Here is a 23,683-nt window from a genome sequence, read left to right as displayed (position 1 = left end):
TTTTTTTCTTTTTAAAGAGAGAGATTCGGAAGCCATTGTCATAACCAACTACTTACCACACAAACTCCAAAAAAAAAAAAAGTACAAGGGTAATGATGATTCCAAAACAACCTTATTCCTTTCATGGTACTGTTGTTACATTGTATTTCTTCTTCTTGCTTTCTTTCGTTCTACTCACTTTTGCTTCTCCTACACTCCACTTTTGCCGCCATGACCAGAGAGATGCTCTTTTGGAGTTCAAACACGAGTTTCCGGTAAATTACATGACTTCATGGAACAAGAGCAGTGATTGCTGTTCATGGGAGGGAGTTTCCGGTAAATTACATGACTTCATGGAACAAGAGCAGTGATTGCTGTTCATGGGAGGGTGTCACGTGCGATGTTAGATCTGGCCAGGTGATTTCACTTTACTTTGATAGTGTCTCTCTCAACAACACTTTGAAACCAAATAGTGGCCTTTTCAAACTCCAATATCTCCAAAGCCTAACCCTTAGAGATTGCAATCTTTATGGGGAGATTCCTTTTTCATTAGGAACCCTTTCTCATCTCACCTATCTTGACCTTTCACAAAATGAATTAGTTGGTCAAGTTCCATCTTCAATTGGCAACTTGACCCAACTAAGTTCCTTGAGCCTTACTAATAACTACTTAAGTGGAAAATTTCCTGTTTCATTTGCCAATTTAACGGAATTGTCCACACTTCACCTCACTAATAATTACTTTGAATCCGAGTTCCCAACTGACATGAGTAGACTCCACAACTTGGAATATGTTTTGTTGAGTGGAAACTCATTTTCCGGGCCTTTTCCTACATCCTTGTTCACAATTCCATCGTTACAAGTGGTTTATTTGAGGCGAAACCAGTTCAAGGGACCTGTAGAGTTTGGAAATACATCTTCATCGTCTAGGCTTCATGCTCTGTCCCTTGCTAGTAACAATTTCGATGGCCCAATCCCTGAATCTATATCCAAATTTCTCAATCTCAACATCTTAGATCTTAGCTTGATCTCTCCCACAATAAGTTGGAAGGCGAAGTACCAGGTTGCTTATGGAGATTGCAATTGTTGAAGCTTCCTTACAACTCCTTTAGCAGTTTTGGAAAATCACCAGAAGTTTTCGATAGTACACAGATGAATGTGTTGAGTCTTAAATCGAATTCATTCCGAGGACCATTTCCCCATTGGATCTGCAAGCTTAGATCGTTAGGTCTCTTAGATTTTTCCATCAATAGCTTTAGTGGCTTGATTCCCCCATGTTTGAGGAATATCACTAATCTTGAAATGCTTAATCTTGAAAACAACAACTTCAGTGGAACTCTAACAGATATGTTTGTCAATGCTACCAATTTAAAGACACTTGACGTTAGCTGGAATCAGTTGGAGGGAAAACTTTCAAAATCCTTGATAAATTGCAAAGCTATGAAAGTTTTGAATTTGGGAAGCAACAAATTCAAGGACGAGTTTCCATCTTGGTTGGGTTCTCTACCATCGCTAAATGTCCTCTTCCTTAGATCAAATCAATTCTATGGGCCGCTATATGACCGCCACGTCTCCATTGGATTTCAAAATTTAAAAGTCATTGATATCTCAAAAAATGACTTCACTGGAACCCTCCCAGCTTTCTATTTTTCCAGTTGGAGTGCCATGGCCACATCACAATATGATAACGTGTACATGGAAGATTTCATGGTGTATGTTGCTTCCTACAGTAATTCAATGGAAATTGTGCATAAAGGAGTAGATACATCATTTTCAGTGATTCGAGAAGACTTCATGTTCATTGACTTCTCGGGAAACAAATTTGGTGGAAAAATCCCTGAATCTATTGGATCGTTAAGGGCGTTGCGTCTACTCAACTTGTCAAGTAATGTTTTCACAAGTGACATACCTCAATCATTGGCAAATCTGAAAAATCTTGAGGCATTAGACCTATCCCGGAATCAATTGTCAGGTCAGATTCCTCCAGATCTTGGTACGCTCTCCTTTTTATCAACGATGAACTTCTCTCACAACAATCTCGAAGGTCCAATTCCACAAAGCACACAGTTTCAAAGCCAAAATTGTTCTTCATTCATGGACAACCCCAAACTATTCGGTCTCGAAGGAATATGTGGAAACCATCTTGCCAAAAATCCTGCACAACATGAATCGGAGGAATTGTCGGAGTCTGAAGAACAAGTGATTAATTGGATAGCTGCGGCAATAGCGTACGGACCTGGTGTTTTTTGCGGATTTGTGATTGGACAGATCTTCCTTAAGCATGAGTGGTTCATGGAAAAGTTTCGTAAAAACAAGCCCGGAGTTGTCATCAGAAGTGCTCGTTGAACACCTTCACTTATCTTTTGTCTAACCATTGTCAAGCATATGTGTTTGTAATAATTTTTCACGGTGTATTCTCAAAAAACTCTTGTAAGTTATAATTTTCTATTTTATGGTTTTGTAATAAACCTCTTTGGTGGTATTTAATATATATTGAGCATGTTCGTTTCGTCGCCGCAGCTACCTGTGGCCGCGGCAGACGCAAGTATCCATGTTCGTTTCGTTGTCGCAGGTATCTGCGGCATAACGTTGCGGCGAACGCAGCTACCTGCGGTTAAAAACTTTGGACGCTATTTAAATTCAGCGTCAAACGATTATACAGTTGCGATCTGCGGCTGCGGTGACGAAACGAACAACAACCTGCGGTAGTGTTGCCGCCGCAGCCGCCAGCGGCGTCGAAACGAACAGACTAATTGTCTCAAAAATGCATTCAATAAATTATGTATGGAATTAACTGCTTATCCTACTGTCTGTGTTGTAATCAAGAATTTGATATGTTTTTTTTTTAATTATTATTTTGATCTTATCATTTGTCTCTTTCAAGAAAACCCTTGATCGCGTAAGTTTAAAAAATTTCCAATGGAAGGAAAATTTGCGTCCCCACAGAGGCCGAAAATCTTCGAACACACTTTCTTCTTGGACACGCTCCCATGATGTTAAAAATGGGCATTAAACATATATATGGGTCTAAACGGACACTGTATTTTTTGGGGACCTGAATCGTTTAAGAAGACACAATAATATAAATGTTTATAAAGGGTTGACCCGTTTAGACTCGATTGCTAACGGGTCTGAAGAAATACTAAAAAGATAACCTGTTTAGACCTGATTACTAACGGGTTTGAACAGATGCCAAAAGTCTTTGGTTTCTCTATTCTAGTGATTTTTAGGAAATTGCAGAAATTTGATTATGAATAATTCGTGGATTTAATTTGAATGAAATGGTAAATTTTATGTGTTTCCAAGGATTCAAGACAAAAAATTTCCTCTCTTAATCATGTGAGGAAATGAACCATCTCTTGCTCTTTCTTTCTTGTCTTATTTTCCAGTAGTAATGGATAAGTAATTTGACTTACATGTTACTGATGAGTAGAGAGATTCAGTGGAGTGGCCAAATTAAATACTATGTTTCTCATAAGTAGAATTTCATTCGACTGCATGGCTACTGAGTTTTAATTTCAAGAGCTTTTTCTTGGTTTTGCACTGAATACTAGATGGCTTACATGGCTTTGGTTTTTATTATGTTGTGTTTATTCCTTTGGATCCAAGTGAACAAAGAAAGCATTGCATGATAACACTGCGAATATTCCCTTTTTGTCCCTCCATTTATAGAGAATTTCGATTAAGCCCATCTCGATCTTCTTCATAATTCCCATAGGATGGAATCTTCACCGGCTTCGTCTTCCCCTTCCACGCCGGTAACAGATTCGGCTGCTGATTCTAGCGAAAGATTTACAGAATCAAAGTCTTGGAGCTGTTGGTGAAGGTGGTAAGATTAAACGGAAGCTATTAAAAGTATATCCGAATATTCCTTTTTCGAATTCGAAATCGAGAAACGGAAGTGATAACGCTTCCTAAATTAAAATCTCGCCCACGATCTTGACTCGGTTGAGTCTTGCGCATCACTCCGATTCTCCACAATCTCCGCTCACGTGCGCATGACTTGCGGATCAAGCTGCGTCTCCTCTTGGCTATAATAGCGAGCCTCCTCTCATTCATTTCGTTCACTTGCTTTTTGCAAAAACGCAACCACATAACTCTCTCCCTCTCTTCCTTTCTATTCAAAAGTAAGTATCAAGAGTATATCTTATTATTTCAAGATCGTAGATTCCGTTATCGAGTGTTGCGATATTGGTCTAATAGTCATGGTATCCTGCGATCCGCTACTCGTAAAACCGCCACACTGCGGGAGCTAGTTTGGATTACGGAAAGAGAAATCATATCTCGTCTTCACTCGTTTTTTTAAATCGTCTTTCCTAAATCGTTTTACAAAGTTATTTCTCTCTGTTTTCAAATTGGAATTTCGCGGTCTTACAGTTTCAAAGGTTAAATCCTCTACATTGTTATCCTAACAGTCTTTGTGGCACAAATCACAAAGTCTTGGAGAGGATGAGAAGACTGATAAGTTTGTAATGATTTGCCATCAGCGTTCTCCAACAACTCATTTGTATTTTGTAATTTTAGAGTTAGTTTTTTTAACAAACGTCTTTGACGGTTAACGTGTGAGATTATATATATATATATATACTGTATTCTGTATATGTGCTTTTTGGTTATTTTTAATTTTATTATTTGTCTCTTTCATGGAAACCCTTAATTCACGCCTCATTGAATCTTCCTTGAAGAGTTTTGTAAGTCAAAAAGTGTTCAATTCGTTTTCTATGTCACACTTCCCACATTCTTTCTTTTGACACAAGTTACTCATGCTTCTCTCTGATGTAACGATTTTGATCGTGAAATTCCAATAATACTTATACCTTAAGAATTTATAACGAAGGCATTAATTTCATCCGGTGATTTGAAGTTATTTAGATTATATACTAAATTTATTGAAGATTTAGGACTTTTTAAAAAATTTAAATGACTTACCCAACTTTGATGGGTGATTAATAGAAATTTCGGAGCATTTGAGAAGCTAAAAATCCATGGATTATGAAAATAAAGTGTTAGGGACAATCAAAGAGTTCTTTATTAATTAATGTGTGGTTGACAAAAAAAAAAAAAAAAAAAAGTGTTAGGGACAATAATTCATGCGAGCAAGTTTAGCATGTTTTACAACAGAAAAATACTTAATTATATGAGTCTTCTTTATTTTTTTTATTTTTTTTTATTTATTATTTTTTTTTTTTGAATAACCGCGGGTCTCCCAAAGGCTTCCTAGGCCCAAGGACTAATCCCACGAGGCTGGCAATTCCCCTATGTAAACCTGCCAGTGGACGTGCCACGAGTCTTCTTTATTTTGATCACCACTTGCATAGAGATCATATATAGTCGTCCTCTATTATTTTTCATCTAGGTAGTGAAGACTATCCACTGGAGATCTTACTTAATATCTTCTGCTGTTTACCTGTCTTTACGCTGCTTCTGTTAGTCTTATATATCTTTCCATGATTGTTTCTAATTGATAAATTTTAAAATGAAATCGATAAGATCAAATCGATAGAGTGTGTGATGGATAAATTACGAGGTGGAAGTACTGAGTCAATGTCACCGTTGACGATAATACTAGTTGATGCAAAGTCAAGAACTCCACAACTATTTTTTTTTTTTTGGTTCTTTTAAAAGCGAGATGCAGAAGCCATAACTATAACCTATCACAAACTAATAAAAAAAGAAAAGAAATGATGATACGAAGCCAATCTTATTCCTTTTCTGGTATTGTTGTTACCTTGTATTTCTTCTTCTTGTTTTCCTTTTTTCTACACACTCTTGCTTCTCCTACACTCCACCGTTGCCGCCATGATCAGAGGAATGCTCTTTTGGAGATCAAACATGAGTTTATGGGTGATAATGATATGATTTCATGGAACAAGAGCAGTGATTGCTGTTCTTGGGTGGGTGTCACGTGCGATGCTAGATCTGGCCAGGTGATTTCACTTTACTTTGATAGTGTCTCTCTCAACAACTCTTTGAAACCAAATAGTGGCATTTTCAAACTCCAATATCTCCAAAGCCTAACCCTTAGAGATTGCAATCTATATGGGGAGATTCCTTTCTCATTAGGAACCCTTTCTCATCTCACCATGCTTGACCTTTCGTTTAATAGATTGGTTGGTCAAGTTCCATCTTCATTTGGAAACATGACCAAACTAAGGTACCTGTTCCTTAGAGGAAACAAGTTAAGTGGCAAATTTTCAGTTTCATTTGCCAATTTAACGAAATTGATCCAACTTGATATCAGTGATAATTACTTTGAACCCGGGCATCTACATGACATGAGTCGATTCCACAACTTGGAGGTTTTATTGGTGAGGGGAAACTCATTTTCTGGGCCTTTTCCTACATCTTTGTTCACGATTCCTTCGTTACAAACGGTTTCTTTTGGGGGAAATAACTTCAGGGGACCTATAGATTTTGGGAATATGTCTTTATCTTCTAGACTTAATTTTCTAAGCCTTGCTGATAATAAATTCGATGGCCCAATCCCTGAATCCATATCTAAATTTCTCAAACTCATGGAGTTAGATCTTTCTAACAATAAGTTGGGAGGCAAAGTACCAGGTTGCTTATTGAGATTGGCATCGCTGAAACTTTCTCACAACTCTTTTAGCGGTTTTGGAAAACCAGAAGTTCTAGATCAAGCAATAATGGATGAGTTTCGTCTTGACTCAAATTCATTTCAAGAACCATTTCCCCAATGGATCTGCGAGTTTAGATCGCTAGAGATCTTAGATTTGTCCAACAATAGCTTCAATGGCTCAATTCCTCCATGTTTAAGGAATATCGCTTATCCTCTTCAAGTGCTTAATCTGCGAAACAACAATTTCAGTGGGATTCTTCCAGATGTGTTTCTCAATGCTACGGGTTTAAGGGCACTTGATGTTAGCCGCAACCGGTTGGAAGGAAAACTCCCAAAAACCTTGATCAATTGTACGTACATGGAATTTTTGAATGTGGAAGGAAACCAATTCAAGGACAAGTTTCCATCTCGGTTGGGTATTCTGCAATTTTTAAATGTCCTCATCCTCCGATCCAACCAATTCTAGGGAATATTTCAAAATGTACCACATTTAAACAAATGGCATTCAAAATGTACCACTTTCGCAAAAGCCTTTCAAAATGTACCATTTCTCAATTGCACGCGCTCGACCATGGACGAAAATACCCCTGATTGGGATAGAGAGGCTGTGTCAGAGACGGAGACAGCTTCTATCGGCGCTTCCAAAGAAGGAGCAGGGCATCAATTAATGCTGCACGGTTACATGTGGTAGATAATTGATTTTAATTAATAGAAATGATAATAGAGTAGGGTTAGGCCATTAATTGCTCTCTTAATATATCAGACAAAAGAGCTTTGTAGATCTGAAAAAACTGGAAATCTGGGGAGAAAACTCTGATGCTGGGCGAAATTGGAGTTCTGCTTGAAGAAGGGTGCATTTAAAGCTAAAGAAGGTAAAATTTATTGCAACATTTTTTGTCCACCGAAAAAGGGTAGATTTGTTTGTTTGTGATAAATGCAACCACCCACATTCTACATTCTAAGAAGGTGGTATTTATTGGAGGACGACAGGTACGGATGGACGAAGGAGTAATGATATTGGTCGGTTGCTGGGAATGCAAAGAAAGTGGAGAGTGGCGATTCAAGATGTCGGCAAAGAAATATGCAAAGTGTGTAGACGTAAGCGCAGGAGATACGATTGCTGATGTTGAGCAGAAAATTGCCGCAGCGTTTGGAGTAGACAGAAGAAGGACAAAAATGGAGCTGAGTTTTTGGTTCGAAGGAGGAGACACTGTCTACACGCAGCAAAAGATGCCGCCAGTCTCTGTTGACAGCGAGAGTTCATTGTCGAAATTCAAAAAGGTAAGAATAGAAAAGGGAGGTATGAACATGTATCTATGTTTAGAAGAAGACGATGAAGATGTGTCAAATCTCGGGGGACAAGACGATTGTCGGGGACAAGAAATGGCGGGACAGCACAGAGGTGAGAGTGAAAGCACGCAGATAATTCCTGTAACTTTTGAGGAAGAGGACTTTTTAGAGGAAATATATGCGTTTGAAGAATCTTATAAAAGGAAGGAAGCTGTGCTGCAAAAGGGAAAAGCTAAGCGGGGACGAGAAGAGGAACTGGTGGTAGCATTGGGCACGGATAGTGGAGGATGGGCATCCGAGTCGGAAGACAACATGTTAAGTGAGGGAGAAGATTCAGGCGACTATGACTTTGATAATATGAGGGAGTTGATCGATAGGGAGTACCCGCCGGATTGGGATCCTTGGAAGGATTCGAGGAAGAAAGCATTGACAATTGCAGACGGATCGCCGCGGGGACAAAATGGTAGAGTGGAGGACGATATATATTCCGGTATGGAGGACGAGATATACGAGGACGATATGTATGTGGGGGACGAAAGTGTGGATGCACAAGGAGGACAAACCCAGCCAATACTAGTCGATGTCGAGGTTAATCAGATGGACGGAAGGGAAGATACCACAACATTTGATGAATGTGAAGAGGAATGTAGAAAACTGCGGGGACAAAAGGGGACAACTTCACAAGGATGGGGACAAAGTGCAGAAATGTCACTCGAACTGACAGAATCGTTGGGTCCACCAGAGGGACAAAACCAGCCAATACTAGTCGAAGTTGAGGTAAATCAGATCGATGGAAGAGAAGATGCGACAGCATTTGTTGAAGGTGGAGAGGAAAGTGGAGACATGTCAATTCAACTGGGGCAGACCAGAATGAGGCAAGTGGACGTTACGGTGACACCGTTGGTAAGAAGAGAAGATGCCTCAACTTTTAAGGCTTTTGAGGAAGGAGAAGGACAAGGAAATTTGGAGGTGACAATGGGATGTAGTGTTGGAGAGGAAAGTGCAGAAATGGGGCAGATAAGGTCGCAACTTACAATGGGGGAGACAATGTTTACTGAACTTGTGGGGGACGATATTGTGATGGGTAGAGATGCCGCACCGTTCAGGGACAACGCAGTCGGAGTTGCGCAGGACAAGGCTAACATGAATCTTAGGAAAGCTGGGGATTCAATATATATTGGGCGGATATTCCAGAACAAAGGCGAGTTGCATAAGGCATTAACTGTGTACTCTATAAAAAGGCTATTCAATTTCCGAATAAAAGCTTCCGACAAGACGCGTGTAATTGCAGTATGCCATGATAAAAAATGTAATTGGAGGGTATATGCAACGTTTCACGAGAACTCGGAGAATGTGGAAATTCGAACAGCGAGTCTAAGACATAGTTGTGATGTGAAAGTGCGGTCAAAGTACGGGATGAAAGCAACACGATCGATTCTAGGCGAGTTGCTAAAAGCAAAATATGCGCATGGAAAGAAGGGACCTAGAGCCTGTGAACTACCAGAGATAGTATTGGCTGAACTAAACGTTACCATATCATACATGAAAGCTTGGAACGCGAAAGAGATGGCAATGAAAAAAGCTCGTGGCAGTGAAGAAGAAAGCTATAAGTTCTTGCAGACATATCTCCATCTGTTAAGGACAACTAATCCAGGTACGCTGTCCACAGTCCATACGGATTATACTGAGGAGGGGGAAATCCGTTTCAAATATTTATTTTTTGCGTTTGGGGCTTCAGTTGCTGGGTATAAGTATTTGCGGAAAGTAATAGTGATAGATGGAACACAGACTAAAGGAAAATACAAAAGCTGTTTAGTTGCTGCCAGTGGACAAGATGGAAATTATCAAATATTCCCATTGGCATTCGGAGTCATTGACAGTGAGAACATCGCAGGGTGGACGTGGTTTTTCAAACAACTGTTACAGTTTGTCCCTGATGAAGACGATCTTGTCTTCGTCTCCGACAGACATGCGGCCATATATGCTGGACTAAGGACAGTGTATCCACTTGCAAAGCACGCTTGCTGCACTGTGCATTTATTTAGGAACGTTGTCCACCATTTCAAGTGTGAGGGGCTTGCTAAAATGGTGTCCAATGCGGCTAGATCTTACACTGTGGGAGATTTGCGATATTGGTTTGAAGAAATTCAGAAAAGAGACATCAATTGTGCCAATTATTTGGTAGAGATAGGAATATCTCATTGGACACTTGCGTACTTCCCGGGAATGCGATACAATGTGATGAGCAGCAATATCTCGGAGTCCCTAAATGCTGCAATGCAAAAAGCCATAGATTTCCCGATAGTGACGATGGTAGAATTCATTAGGACTATGTTAATGCGTTGGTTTTACGAGAGAAGAGAAGCTGCAACTAGAACGAGGACAAGATGTACGCCAGAGATCGAGGAAATGCTAATAGATCACCTGAAATTAGCGACAGATTGTGCTGTCATAGCAGCAAGTGAATGGATTTATCAAGTAAACGACGGTTTTGGTATCGTTTTCACTGTGGATCTAGAGAAAAAAACATGTACTTGCAGAGTATTTGATGTGCTAATGGTGCCGTGTTGTCACGCTTTAGCCGCGGTGGGGATAAGGAACGTGGACATTTACTCCCTGATCGGGAACTATGCATTCGTGACGGAGTGGCGTAAGCTCTGGCGTGCCCATATTCTACCTCCGCCTAAGGAAAAAGACACGGAGGTCCCAAACGTAGTTAGTGAAATGGTTGTGAATCCACCAAAAACAAGAAGACCAGGCGGAAGACCAAAGACAGTACGCATACCATCGCGGGGAGAGTATCAGGTAACAAATTAAGAGTCTTAAATGAGTTTTGTCCTTCAACACAAAAAAATTAATTGTGTCCATGTATGTGTTGCAGGGCAAAGGAGGGAAGAAAAAAAAACCTAACAAATGCACCACATGTGGGAAGGATGGCCACAACAGAGCAACTTGCAAAAATCCTATCTAAGTTTTAGGGAATAATATTTCGGCGGCTTTTGGTCCATGAAGTATTGCGGAAAAGAGGGTTTATCGTTACGTAGGTTGGATAGGCCACGGGAAATTTGTTTAGTCCATGGCTTAACATCCAATTTTTTAGTCCATGGCTTAACACGGAAAGTATAACTAATATATATTTATCTTTTGGTAATTGGATGTAGTATGACATGTATGGGTATCTTTTGGCAAGCACATCTCACAACTTATCGAACAAAAACTATATATATTTATCATATACATCTTCGCGGAAGACAAAAATATATGGGAGACCATATAAAGGAAAAACAAACAAATCATAAGACCCACCAATTAACACAGAGAGGACAGGGGTTCCAAACATTACAGTTGGAACATTCTGAATATCGACGAGGGGGATGGATCAAGTAGCACGTATAGCCAGTCCAGTTGAATCTAAGTTGGGTTGGGGCAATCTTCTTAATATCGGATATCACAAGCTTGGCCACACGATCAGCGTTGCGAGAAGAGACAACTTCTTGTTTGAATAGATTCATGGCGATGATCGCATCCTTAGGTCTATTAATAGAGACAAGGTAGAGACCCTTGGTGAAAAGAATTTTGTCGGATGGATCGGGTATATGAGCGAGCATGTGCATTGCTTCTTTGATTAAACCTTCAACTGCAGCGAGCCTAATGCTCTCTAAGTAACAAGCAGCAGGATTTCCAGCCTTTACACATCGTAAAACAAAGAAGTAAATGGGTGAACCGATGAAAACATTTTGAGGATGCGCTTCAAGGAGAGCCAGAGAAGTCTCCCGCAAAACAGAAGGATCAAGTGCGAGACGCATGCCAGCGTTCCCAGAGAGAATAAGGGGACCTAAGTGTCGGTAACATGACTTACCAACAAGAAGGACAATCGATACTCTAAGATGTTTGGGAAGCTTTTGCCACAAAAACATATCAAGGAATTGGAATTAGGAATGGTTTAGCACAATGAATGTTGTTACTTACCTATATATAGATGGGATTACTAATTAATGGTTGGGGACAATGAATGCTGCTGTTAGAGATTTTGAATTAGTAGTTGGGGACAATGAATGTGGAAAAGTAAATACTAATTAAAGTGACAAGACCTATCTCATTACTAGGTGATTAACTATTCTAAGGGATAACTGTTTAGCAGTTTCGTATTGCATTGGGGGACGTGAATATACAATTTACGGTAGCTTGTCGGCATAGAAATAAGTAGATCTGGGGCGAGATATCTTGATACTTCATATTTTTACAATATATATAAGTTGTAGAATTGAGTCGAAGCTTGGAAGCGTCTCGGGTACAATAATCGCGTGTAAGCAAAAACACGTTGGGAGGACACGAACGTCTCTAAGTGATAGCTTCATATCTTAAATATAGATAACTTGTAGAATTCGGGCTACAATAAAAGAGGGACGAACATTACACGATAGTCCCCAGTAGACAACATGATGAAAAAATGGGGGACATAATAGCCGAGGGATGAAAAAAGAGCTATTAAAGCTACATATAAGTGCCAAGCACGAACGCGGCTACGGGGACAATAATCGCAAGGACGAGAACGATGATTTTAGGACACGAACGAGCGACGTCGACAATGGAACGAGGGGAGCGTTGCAAAAGACATAAATTCTGCTGAAGCAATTTAATGTCTTCCTGGTAAAGGTCCAGACGATCGCACATCAAGGCAAGATCCATGTGCTCCCCGTTAGGGGCGGTAAGTAGGAACTTAAGGTGTTCTTCCTGTTCCCTAATAGAGCACTTAACCGCAGAAATCTCCTCCATAAATGCCTCGTCCAACCATTTAACAAGATGGCGCCCAGGTCGGTCCTGAATACAAACATAGCAAATGTAACTATAGTAGATCGAATTATTGAATTTAGTAAGAGTGGGATTTAAACTTACATCTCTCTTCTCGCACTGATAAAACTGCCTGCCAGGGTTGTCCTCGGAGAGTGAATTCGCAAGTACGACCGTCCCTCCGCAGTAACAGTGACGAGGTATACCAAGAATTTCAAAAGACATTGGCCCGGGATAAACAGGTCCATAAGAACTAAGAGATTCTCGGGATGAATCGTTCGACTGGGTATAACTATGGAGGCCCATGGTTCGTGGGAAACAATTAGATGGTAGAAATTATGGAGTAGGCTGGGGGGAGTTTGAGAGAAAGGGTATAATTGTGTAGATGAAGAGATCATTAATGTGGAGAGATAAATAGAGACTGGTGCCCAAAAATCTTGACAAGAATATAATATAAATTTATTAAGCAAAAAGTTACCTTGCAAAAAGTTACCTTTTCGCTGATGTGATAACACAGAAGGAAAATCATGGGGAAGCGTAAGAGCAACTGGCTTCTACTGTTGTTATTGGGTATCTAAACGTTGACTTGTTTGTAAAAATTGCCTATCCAAAATTGCGACAGGACAACATAATATAGAATATTTTAGGAGACAGGATCTCTGTTTGCGGAAGACAACCTAAATATCCAAGTAGTTCCTAAATAGATAGCAGTTTACAAATATTTAGTTCCTAAGCATCCAAGTAGCATCCAAGAAGAGTAAATAATTATTACAAAAAGACATAAGTTCTTAAGCAGAAATATTGAAAGGGGGATCACAGCCGGAGAGGCTGAACAAACTCCTCGAAGATGTCGACAGCAAATCTCATCCGGATATTCTCCACAAGTTCTTCAGTTATGCTGTCGTGACTAATGTTTTGGAAATGAAGCTCAATGTACTTCATAGCAAGCGGGCCGCTGTCGTCTTCATGTTCGCTTTGAAAGATCTCAGGAAGACGATCAAAGGCGAACTCAGGGGGAACTTGATGATTGCAGAGAACATCTTGGGGGACAAGTGATTTGATGATAAAAGGAAGCAACACAACGAGAGGTTTCATGAGCACGCCCATCTGTTTGTCGGTTTTGGCAGCCACGTTAGGGTCAAGAACACCTATGGTACCCTCTTTCAGATCTATGACAAGCGCAGCCCAGTGGCCCCCAGACAGATGTAAAGGCGCGTAAAGAGTGTCGACATCAGAAAACCAAGCCTGTCTCGTGAATCGGCCAGGGACTATACCCCTGACGTAGTCCCGTATCTTACTGTTCCACGGCCACTCAGATTTACTTTTGGACTTCTTGAAACGAGAATAGAGTTCGCTAAGGGTAATCGAAAACCATGAATCAAGTATGGCAGACCTACTCTGGACCAAAGTATCCCCAAACCTCCGAGCCAACAGGCTTAGCATGGCATCGATGTGCTGGATTGTATAGAGGACAATAATTAATTTAAGGGACATGATATTATAAAATGCAGGTATCATTGGTTTACAACGTACCTCTTGGTGGACAGAATGGTGAGGAGTAAGCATATCCTTAAAAAATGATCTGGGGACAACATGTGCATCGAGGACGAACTCCCTGACCATTAATGGAAAATAGTAATTTAAAGGTTTGGGGAAAAAGAAGTAAGTAATGAATTCAATAAGAAACTGAATTACCTCTGGCGATAAGATTTCAGAGTGGACAAGAAATGTTTCCGAAGATCATCATTTACTAGGACAAACGGGTGCAAAACCTCATCAGTTGATTGGGAAACACTGTTGGTCCCTGTGGATTCTTGTCCCTGGACTGGAATAGGGTCACGGAAACGGTGGGGTTTATTCCTTGCCCTTTTGGGAGGGAGGATCGGCTTAGAAGAATCCCCGCCAAGAGAAGAGGATTTTCTCTTTTTCCCAGAGGGACTTTTTTCTGAAATTGCCACACCACCAGTAGCATTTCCCTATAAAAAAAGGTATTTTAGGGAAAGGGACAAACAGAACCACAATTAAAATGCTGAAAATTTATGAGATACCTCTTGATCGTCAACCAGTTGTTCATCAGCACCTCTTGAGGATTTAAAAAGCTCTGGCGGCCATGCTTTGTTTGCCTAGATGAATGGGCACGACAGGTTAGGGATAAGAAATTAGAATTTGCGTTTTAGTTATTACAGAAATAAGTATTATACCTCGTCCATAGCTTCATCTTGGTGATCCTCGTCTTCAGACCTTCCTTCACTATCACCACTACTCTCGTCACCCTCTTTGGGTTCGTGGTCCCCAGAAACAGACTTATCCTCTAAAACCTCAGTCTCAACATCGTCCCCGGAGACATCAACAGACTTTTCAATTACTTCTTCTCTTCTGTCCTCGCACTCAACAACATCAACGTGCTCAGACACACCAACAGACTTATTCTCTATAGCTTCCCTTCTCTCCTCACCAACAAATCCCACGTCCTCAGACACACCAAAAGAATTTCCACCAGCAACCTGTTATAGGTGATTAGAAGAGAGGATCATATCCATGGAAAGACACAGGTATCCACGTTGAAACAGAGACAAACCTGCTCTGTATCTTGATCGTCCTCTGATTCATCAGCCGAACTGATCTCCTCTACATCTTGATGAGGCGTTTGGAAGTCGTTGGGCTAAAAGTAAAGAGAATTAAAAGTAAAAAAGGATTAGAAAAATAAAAAACTCCACCACATAAGAAAACAAATAATGACTTTAGTTAAACTTACGTTGTGATCTTCAGGAAAATTCTCTTTAACAGACTTTCCAACCAGGACCTGTGTAAAATGGTTTAGGAACCATTCCCAGAAAGAGGTAGACAAAAAAAAAATGTAATATACAAACCTCATCTGCAACTTCTTCGTCCTCGGTTTCCTCTGCGTTGTCCTCACTAATGGTTGGCAATGGAGTTTGGAAGTCTTTTGGCTGAATAATATGTAAGAAACAGAGGTTATTCAACGTCAAAACAATAGAGAAGGACCAGAAGCAACAAGGAAACTTACGTTGTGATCAATAGAGAACTTCGAGGAAGAAGGACCAGAAGGAGATGGATGAATGGTAGAAGGACCAGAAGCAACAAGACCAGGAGAAGGTCCAAACGGACCAGACTTAGCAGGACCAGAGGGAGATGCATAAGACTGGTTGAGGTTTTGTAAAACATCAGACACTCCTCCGTACTCAGACCAGGCTTGCCGCTGAAACTCCTCCAAAAGTTGAGAATTACTTTTCCCCTTAGACGGCGATTGAGGAGAACTTGGGGCGGGAGGGTCTATCTGGACATGGGGGGAATCAGAGGTCTGCCCACTAGGGACCTTGTTGATATTTATATTTTCTGGGGGACCATGCGTTTGTCCCTCAGTAACAGCGTTCGTTAATGGGACATCTGTGTGTCCCCCGGACTCCTTGTTTACATTTGCATTATTAGGGGGACCATAGGTTTGTCCCTCAGATGGTTTGTTTTTACCTGGTGAAGCAGCTTTCGGAGGGGGGGTTGTTGGAAACTTCCCACCATGGCGCAGATTGCTAATAATCTCGTCTAAGAGTTCGTCTTTCAATAAAGACTTCTCTACTCCATACATCCGACAAACTTCACCCATCAATTCAACCTTCAATTCCTCTTTCATGTCACGGAACTTCGAATTAACTTCTTCCATGATCAGAGCATGGAGAACATCTTTACCTTCAGTCCCTGCTGGGGGACAAAAGTCTTCATCGACCTTCCCTTTACCTTTTGATGAACCAGATGGACCACCCTGGGGAAACTCAGGCATGTCAGAGTTTATATTTGGACGTCTCACAGGTACCTTCTTGGTCTTGCGAACATTGGGTTCTTTGGGGTTCTCATCAACGACTATCTTTGGCCAAGTACGACACCCACCAATCCAGTCAGCTTGGCAGAACTTGTATCCGCCACCAATAAGGCTTTCCATATAGTCAATCGCCGGGTCAGAGACTTCATCAGGCCAATCGTTGATCGATGGGTGTGGGGGATCATCAGTAGACAACAGCGGGGCAATCCTTAACTACATTGAATTCAATAATTAATTAGTAAACACTTGGGTACTAGGGTAAAAAAATAATAATGTTCACGAGAAGGACAAAAATAATAATTACCCCAGGAATTAGCTCTGTTTCCATTATGTTGGAATTGTGAAAAGTCTTCAACGGAGGCAAAGTAGTGATTGACCCATCAATGATAGTCTGCGTATCATCAGGTTGATTAAGGTATCTCTCAAAAACTGGGATGGCCTTTAACATCAGCAGTTGGAAGACAAGAGGGAACCCATGGGTTGAAGAGTGAGACTGGTTGAACTTCGCAATTAGGGCAGAGAGACTGTTAACCTTCTGACTGACCTTAACCATTCGCATTGTCAGAAGGAATGATTCTCGTCCCCATGGAAACGCTTCAAACGACTCCAAATGCTGAACCATTTCGACAACTTGAAGAGAAGCTCTCACAGGTTGGGAACTGCAAAGCAATACCCCTTCAACGATCACGATAAGAGCGAGACGAAGCCTTCTCCAGTCATCCATCTTCTCTTTCTTGGGCTTCATCTTGTCTTTCCTCAGCCAGTCAACAATGTCCTTGATGAGGACACCCGTGTGGTCCTCGCCTATGAGAATATTCCAGTACGGATGTTTTTTGGTACATTCTCTCTGCGACTTCAATACATCTGCCGGTGAAGAATACGGCCGACAATCCAGACCAGTGAGAATGGCAAATTCTCTTAACGAAAAACGGAATGGCTGACCGGCAAAAATAAACCATAGCTCGTGTTTTTTCCTTGTGTAGACGCCTCTACACAACATCTGATGTACTAATTTGCCGGAAAACGAACATTTGCGGACAGGAAGCTGAAACAGCGGGCCAAAGCATGAGGCGCGGAGATAATTTAACTCTTTCGTCCCTTCTAGGATTTCGACGAGATCGAGCAGATACTCCGGCTTTGAATAAGCATTAATACGTCCGAGAGGCGGATAGCAGTCAGTGGCGTAGAGCCTTTTCGGAAGTTTGTCCCTAATTACTACCGGGATCTCCGGTCGCGGCTGATATGGAGAATTTGAGTGGGTCGCGGTTGACTTGGCGGAGACAAAAGGGTCGTCGTCGTCTTCAAAGGAAACCGGGCGCCTGGAACTTCCAAGCGGAGACTTTTGTTTCAATTTACTGGAGGAGGACTTCATCTGCGGCGGAGGAGAGAAAACAGAAGAAAAAATTAAGAATTTCTTTGAAAATCGAACAGTGGAAAAGGAGCATGCAGATGGACAGAAACCCTAGAAATTGGGGACGACACGATTAAGTCAAATTAGATGACTACGAACCAATAATTAGATGACTACAAACTAACTTGTGATTAATCAAGTATGAGGGACAAAATCGAGTGTCAGTTACATTCAAAGAATCTGCCGAAAATGGTTTACCGTAACTAACTTCCGATGAGAGGAGAAGGAGAAGAAAGAGAAAGGGAAAGTGAATGAGAGACGAAAGCGGTTACACTTCTCGCAGGGGAGAGAAGTTTGTGGGGTGTAATTTTGCACGGGTCTCGAGGGTTAATAGGGAAACGAGAAGGTGCGAATGTCAACTCGTTGCCAGGCGCAGGCGGGAACTGTCTGTGAGGGCAAAATTGACAATTCACAGACAAATGTGGTATGAGTTGAAAGATGGAGAAGAATGTGGTAGATCTTGAAACAAATAGGGAAAATGTGGTAGATCTTGTAATTTTTTCCCAATTCTATGGGCCATTGTTTCACGACCACGTTGACATTGGGTTTCTATATTTAAAAGTTATTGATGTCTCACATAATGACTTCACTGGAACTTTCCCAGCTTTCGATTTTTCCAGCTGGCTTCAGATGACTACATTAAACCCAACAAATGATGGTGTTATATATATGGAATATTCCTTCCTCATGAATGATGTCCACAATTTCCAAAATGCTATTATCTACATATACATTTTTACAGGGGATTTTTGCAAAAAGTCTTTTGGATCCGGGTATTATCCGGGATTAACTATATTCGGACCTTGGATAAGGATTTTTAGGAATGTTGTAATAAAAAAAAATGACCTTATCTCTTTAATTACCCGTTGACATTAATTGTTTAGTATCTAAAAATTTAAATACAATATTAAAAGCTCTTAACAAACATTGCCAAAAAAATCTCTCCATCAATTCTACACGCTTTTTCTTTCCAAAATATTTTTTCCGAGATTTCTTCAATCATTAAGAAACGAATATTCACAACATACCATTTGGGATATTCCTTCTCTCCAATAACTGTAAAAAACGATTGTGAGAAACGAATTTATGACTTTTCTCCAAAAAAATCTCCACAGTTACTCTCTAATATCTATATCTTTCTAAAATATATATTCTGGGATCTCTTCTATCAACTAATTACTCCCCCCCCCCATTCATTTTCCGAGATTTCCGAGATTTCTTCTCTGTACAATATCGATTTTAAGAATCAAAGTTATGACTATATAACTTTTAAATCTTGGCATATTCCAAAATATTATATTTTCCAAAGATTTTATCCCTTCTTAGGTTCTACATCAAATATTTTTTTGCGTGTAGTTTTATGGATTAATGACCTAATTATGAGACTATAAATACTCTACACCTTGACGTTTCATAACATCCTCAAAACCAAAGAAGCAATCAAGCAACTATTTGCAGAAAACCATTAAACACACCTTACAAAACCGAGATGTTCGACCCTATAAAACCGCCTGGAGAGTTCAAGTTAATATTCTCCATTCTTGGCGTCAGCACACCAGTAACACGATGAAACTCTTGAGTTGGTCGTTTTGGACGAATTAGTAAGAACAATTTACATAAAGTTTTGTCAATTAGTATTCTATGAATTTTCTATTCAAAGATTTTTAAAAATATCTTATACTTGCTCATCAAAATTTTCTATATTCTCTAACCTAAAAACCTACCAATCTTCTCTTCTTTTTTTTTTTTGTGCAAAGGACCTACCAATCTTCTCAAAACAATATAAATACACCCTCATTTTCAAGATCTAAACTCACCAAACACGAAACCATTTCTACTTTACCACGTGCAAACAAAACTTACCATCAAAAATAAACTTACCATCAATAATTGCTTTGATCCATTTTATTTTATTTTGATGACTTATCATTGTTTTAAGAGTCTGGATTATGCAATGGTTTTCGTGTTTTCTTCAATAAATTGTTCATTTATAACTTTTCAAAGTTTCTATTTAGATTTTTTGAATAATATATCTCAATGTGAATAATTTTCTAAGAGTATTCTGGAAGAACTAACCTGATGTAAACAATTGTTTGATACTCTAAGAGGCTTAGAGCCCTCCACCGTGATCAAGATGTTTAACTTCTTCTTCCTGTTGAATGAAAAACTGAACATTCTATTAAAAAATAGACCTTTAACTTATACTTAAGAAGAGTAGTGTATTGACTTTTATCACGATAATGAGAGTTAGTTTAACCAAATTCCTTATTTACCTTGAATCTATGCAGAATTTTAACAACAATATATAAAATTGATTTGTACGTCTTAGTAAATTAACGAACCTTGACTGTTTGGCTTCCTCTTTGATACTTACCAGATTCACCATTTGTGTCAGAACAATCAAAAGAAAGAATGTCAAATTTCTGCAAGTATATGAAATTAGAAACAGTATAAACCAATAGTTAATAGTATATGGTACACGAATTGAAGTTTCGATACCTAAGGAACAAATGAACTTGATTTCATGGCCATGACGAAGAAGATTACCGAAAGTTGAAAGAGATTTCAATCAATGATTTGTGTCGTTTCAACTTTGATTGATAGCAAACTAAATAAAAGATCTCATTTAACCAGTCGATTAATCCACTTTGAAGTAGCTTCATTACGAAAAACTCCAAAATCCATCGAAATCTGATAAGAGAAGGAGGTTGGAGAAGACAAGCTCCGATTGAATTCGAAGAGCCGCTCGAACCTAACCGAGCCACTAACCTGATTAGAAGCCATTGATCGATTGAAGGGTGAGGGATTATTCGACGATTAACTCATATTATCAGAGATTACAAGTTGATTTTGGAAACTCGCGTAAGGAAAAAAGAATAAATAGATGTCTCGCTTACCTTTGCAAAATATCAATTCAGTAAACAAAAACTGATTGTTGTTTAGCTGGGTTCGATTAGAACTCATTATATCGATTGATGCTTGAGAAATTGCAGATCCAGAAGGTTGTCGGTGATTTTTTTTTTTTTTTGGTTCTGCTTTTTGACATCGGTCGCTGATTTTGTTTTACAGAGATCCCTTTCTATTTTTTTTTTTGTAGAATAAATCTAATTGGGCTTTGTGGGCCTTTCAAAAGTTGCTAGAGTTTTGATTCTTTGTTATTAGGTTCTACAACATGTTTAATTTGAAGTATGGACCTAATGATAAATGATTTTTTTTTTTCAACTGATAAATGATTAGTTAAATAACTTTTTTTCTCACGGAAATTCATAACTTCATACCTTATAGGGTGAATTAGGTGTATAACTAAAACTGATAAATTAATTAAGAAACTAACACACTAATATTGAAAATATAGTAACTAACCATAGAGGGTAGTATAATGACCAAATTAGCCATTGTAGTGGTGGCTAAAGGGGAGGTGGCATGTGGTGGTGGTCGACGGTGGTGGTGGCTGGCGGTGGAGGCGGTGGCCAGCAGCGGTGGTGGTGGTGGTGGCCGGCGGAGGTTGGTGGTAGTAGTAGCCGGGGTGGTGGTGGTGGTGGCCGGCAGCGGTGGTGGTGGCCAGCAGCGGTGGTGGTGGCCAGCAGCGGTGGTGGTGGTGGCCGGTGGAGGTTGGTGGTAGTGGTAGCCGGGGTGGTGGTGGCCAGCGGAGTTCGGGGGTGGTGGTGGCCAGCAGAGGTCGGTGGTGGTGGTAGCCGGGGTGGTGGCCGACGGTGGTGGTTCTCGGTGGTGGCCGACGGTGGCTGGAGATAGAGGTAGAGATGGTGGTTGGTGATGGTGGGGTTGTAGGAAAAAGAAGGGGTATTTTGGTATATATTATAGTAAATATATAGAATATCACTTCACATTTTTTTTTTGGTTAGTTTGTTAATTTAAGTTTTATTTTTGGTTATACATTCAAATTTTCCTACCTTATATTGTCTTATTCCTTTTAAATATATATATAACAATAATTCGTTTAATTAGATTTTTGATAGCCATTCAAGAAAATCATAATTACATGGATCACTAAGGATAAGTTAGTGTTACAAAAATGTAAAAATAAAAAGGCTGGTGCAAAATTTTCAATTCAAACCTTCTTAATTTTTGAATCGGTTCAAGATTTTAATCTGTATGTTTTTCAGGGTCGTCTCAAAATTAATATTTTAAAATAAATTCAAATATAAATCTTCAAAAATAAAATAAAATACGTAAAAATTTGAAATTATGGATCTTAACTCATATATTATGTAAACAAGAAAATAAATTCATATTTTAATAACCTATACATAAGTGACTAATGAACTATATAATTTTCTCTATCTCTATATTTTCAAAAATGAACTTAACATATACTAATCCTACAATATATAGATATATATATTTATATATATATATATATATATATACATATATATATACTTAAATATAAAAAATAGCATATATGTAAAAGAAAAGCCTTGAAATAAAAATTCAAATTTCTATTTAGCAAAAATATAGGCCCGCGGTGTACCGCGGGTTAACATCTAGTTCCTTACATTAAATCAATGGAAATAGTGCACAAAGGTGTAGATACAGAGTTCGAGAAGATCCGGAGAGACTTCACAGCCATTGATTTTTCAAGAAACAGGTTTTATGGAAAGATCCCTGAATCCATTGGCTTGTTGAAGGGGTTACGTTTTCTCAACTTGTCGAATAATGCTTTCACAAGCAATGTACCTCAATCATTGGCAAATATGACGAATCTTGAGGCATTAGATTTATCCCGGAATCAGCTGTCAGGTCAGATTCCCCGAGATCTTGGTGAGCTTTCATTTCTGTCAACCATGAACTTCGCCCACAACAAACTTGAAGGTCCAATACCACGCGGCGCACTGTTTCAAAGCCAAAATTGTTCTTCATTCATGGACAACCCCAAGCTTTACGGTCTTGATGATATCTGCATAAAAACTCATGTCCCAAATCCTAGACCACAAGAATTAGAGGAAGTATCAGAGCCAGAAGAAGAACAAGTGATAAACTGGATAGCAACGGCAATAGCATATGGTCCCGGTGTTTTTTGCGGATTAGTGATTGGACATATCTTCATTTCACATAAGCACGAGTGGTTCATGGAAAAGTTTTGTAGAAACAAGCCTAGAGTTGTCATCGGAAGCCCTCGTTGAACAATTTCTCTTGTCCTCTATTCAAGCATTGTCAGTCATATGTATGTGTTTGTAATAATGTTCTCCAAAAACTCTTGTGTGTGTTGTAAATTTCCAATTTACGGTTTATTAATAAATCTCTTTGGTGGAGATTCGTATTTGATACATATTGGCTTGAAAATGCATTGGAAAGCTTTTTTTATACCTAAATTTCAACCTGTGATTGTCAATATATGGGATCACCTCCTTATCCTATTCCTACTGTCTGTGCGGTAATTATGAAGAATTTTTCTAGCTAATGAGAGAGAGAGAGATTTTGTTCCAAATCAGAGAAGAAAGACATGAGATGGTTTGGCGAAAAAAAAAAAAGACATGAGATTGTTTTTGTTCAAAACCAAAAGTGTACACATTCATGTGACAACACCAATTGACCAACAAGCTAGATCACCACTGATTAATGGTCATGCAACCAATCACGCCCAGACACATGAATGATTTTAGGGACTTAATCTAGATTAATCTAAATTTTATGAGTTTTGTCCAGGTGTTGTAGTCTGGTTGGTGACTATAGCTGAGATTAAGTTATACATATGTGTAATCTCAAATCTAAAGTAGATTAGTGCCATTTTTACGCACCACTCCTTATGCATTTTCTCATCTTCCAACTTGTCGCTA

The 23,683-nt window shown here is 39.5% G+C and overlaps 5 protein-coding genes across 6 annotated transcripts; 3 read left to right on the top strand and 2 right to left on the bottom strand.

Annotated features, from left to right (window-relative positions):
• The first annotated feature begins 64 nt into the window (after positions 1-64).
• On the top strand, positions 65-2,478 carry LOC110228826 (receptor like protein 30-like). Its single transcript, XM_021026997.1, is given in 3 exon segments — positions 65-263; positions 325-1,003; positions 1,006-2,478. Coding segments are annotated over 3 exon segments (2,169 nt in total). The 5' UTR covers positions 65-92; the 3' UTR covers positions 2,325-2,478.
• Positions 2,479-5,620: 3,142 nt separating this feature from the next.
• Positions 5,621-23,175, top strand: LOC110229045 (receptor like protein 30-like). Its single transcript, XM_021027820.1, has 3 exons — positions 5,621-7,014; positions 18,389-18,750; positions 22,392-23,175. Exons 1-3 carry the CDS (start codon positions 5,660-5,662, stop codon positions 23,027-23,029), a joined length of 2,355 nt encoding a protein of 784 aa, XP_020883479.1. The 5' UTR covers positions 5,621-5,659; the 3' UTR covers positions 23,030-23,175.
• On the top strand, positions 7,035-11,083 carry LOC110229042. Its single transcript, XM_021027794.1, has 3 exons — positions 7,035-7,430; positions 7,549-10,653; positions 10,730-11,083. Exons 2-3 carry the CDS (start codon positions 7,555-7,557, stop codon positions 10,817-10,819), a joined length of 3,189 nt encoding a protein of 1,062 aa, XP_020883453.1. The 5' UTR covers positions 7,035-7,430; positions 7,549-7,554; the 3' UTR covers positions 10,820-11,083.
• LOC110229043 (uncharacterized protein At4g04775-like) lies at positions 12,186-13,002 on the bottom strand. The gene is made up of 2 exons (XM_021027796.1): positions 12,745-13,002; positions 12,186-12,669 (listed from the first exon to the last, which is right to left on the bottom strand). The coding sequence occupies exons 1-2, from the start codon at positions 12,943-12,945 to the stop codon at positions 12,343-12,345; spliced, it is 528 nt and encodes a 175-aa protein (XP_020883455.1). The 5' UTR covers positions 12,946-13,002; the 3' UTR covers positions 12,186-12,342.
• LOC110229041 lies at positions 13,264-18,299 on the bottom strand. 2 transcript variants are annotated; one of them, XM_021027793.1, is made up of 11 exons: positions 18,055-18,299; positions 16,779-17,846; positions 15,668-16,687; positions 15,510-15,590; positions 15,395-15,442; positions 15,218-15,301; positions 14,841-15,143; positions 14,688-14,762; positions 14,335-14,615; positions 14,173-14,254; positions 13,264-14,094 (listed from the first exon to the last, which is right to left on the bottom strand). In XM_021027793.1, exons 2-11 carry the CDS (start codon positions 17,844-17,846, stop codon positions 13,453-13,455), a joined length of 3,684 nt encoding a protein of 1,227 aa, XP_020883452.1. In that variant the 5' UTR covers positions 18,055-18,299; the 3' UTR covers positions 13,264-13,452. The 2 variants fall into 2 exon arrangements, with proteins under 2 accessions (XP_020883452.1, XP_020883451.1); XM_021027792.1 differs by having other exon boundaries at positions 18,084-18,299.
• Positions 23,176-23,683: the final 508 nt, after the last annotated feature.

Source organism: Arabidopsis lyrata (assembly GCF_000004255.2).
Source record: "Arabidopsis lyrata subsp. lyrata unplaced genomic scaffold ARALYscaffold_4, whole genome shotgun sequence".
Classification (NCBI taxonomy): Eukaryota; Viridiplantae; Streptophyta; class Magnoliopsida; order Brassicales; family Brassicaceae; genus Arabidopsis; species Arabidopsis lyrata.
This window is presented reverse-complemented; position numbering and strand designations above follow the sequence as displayed.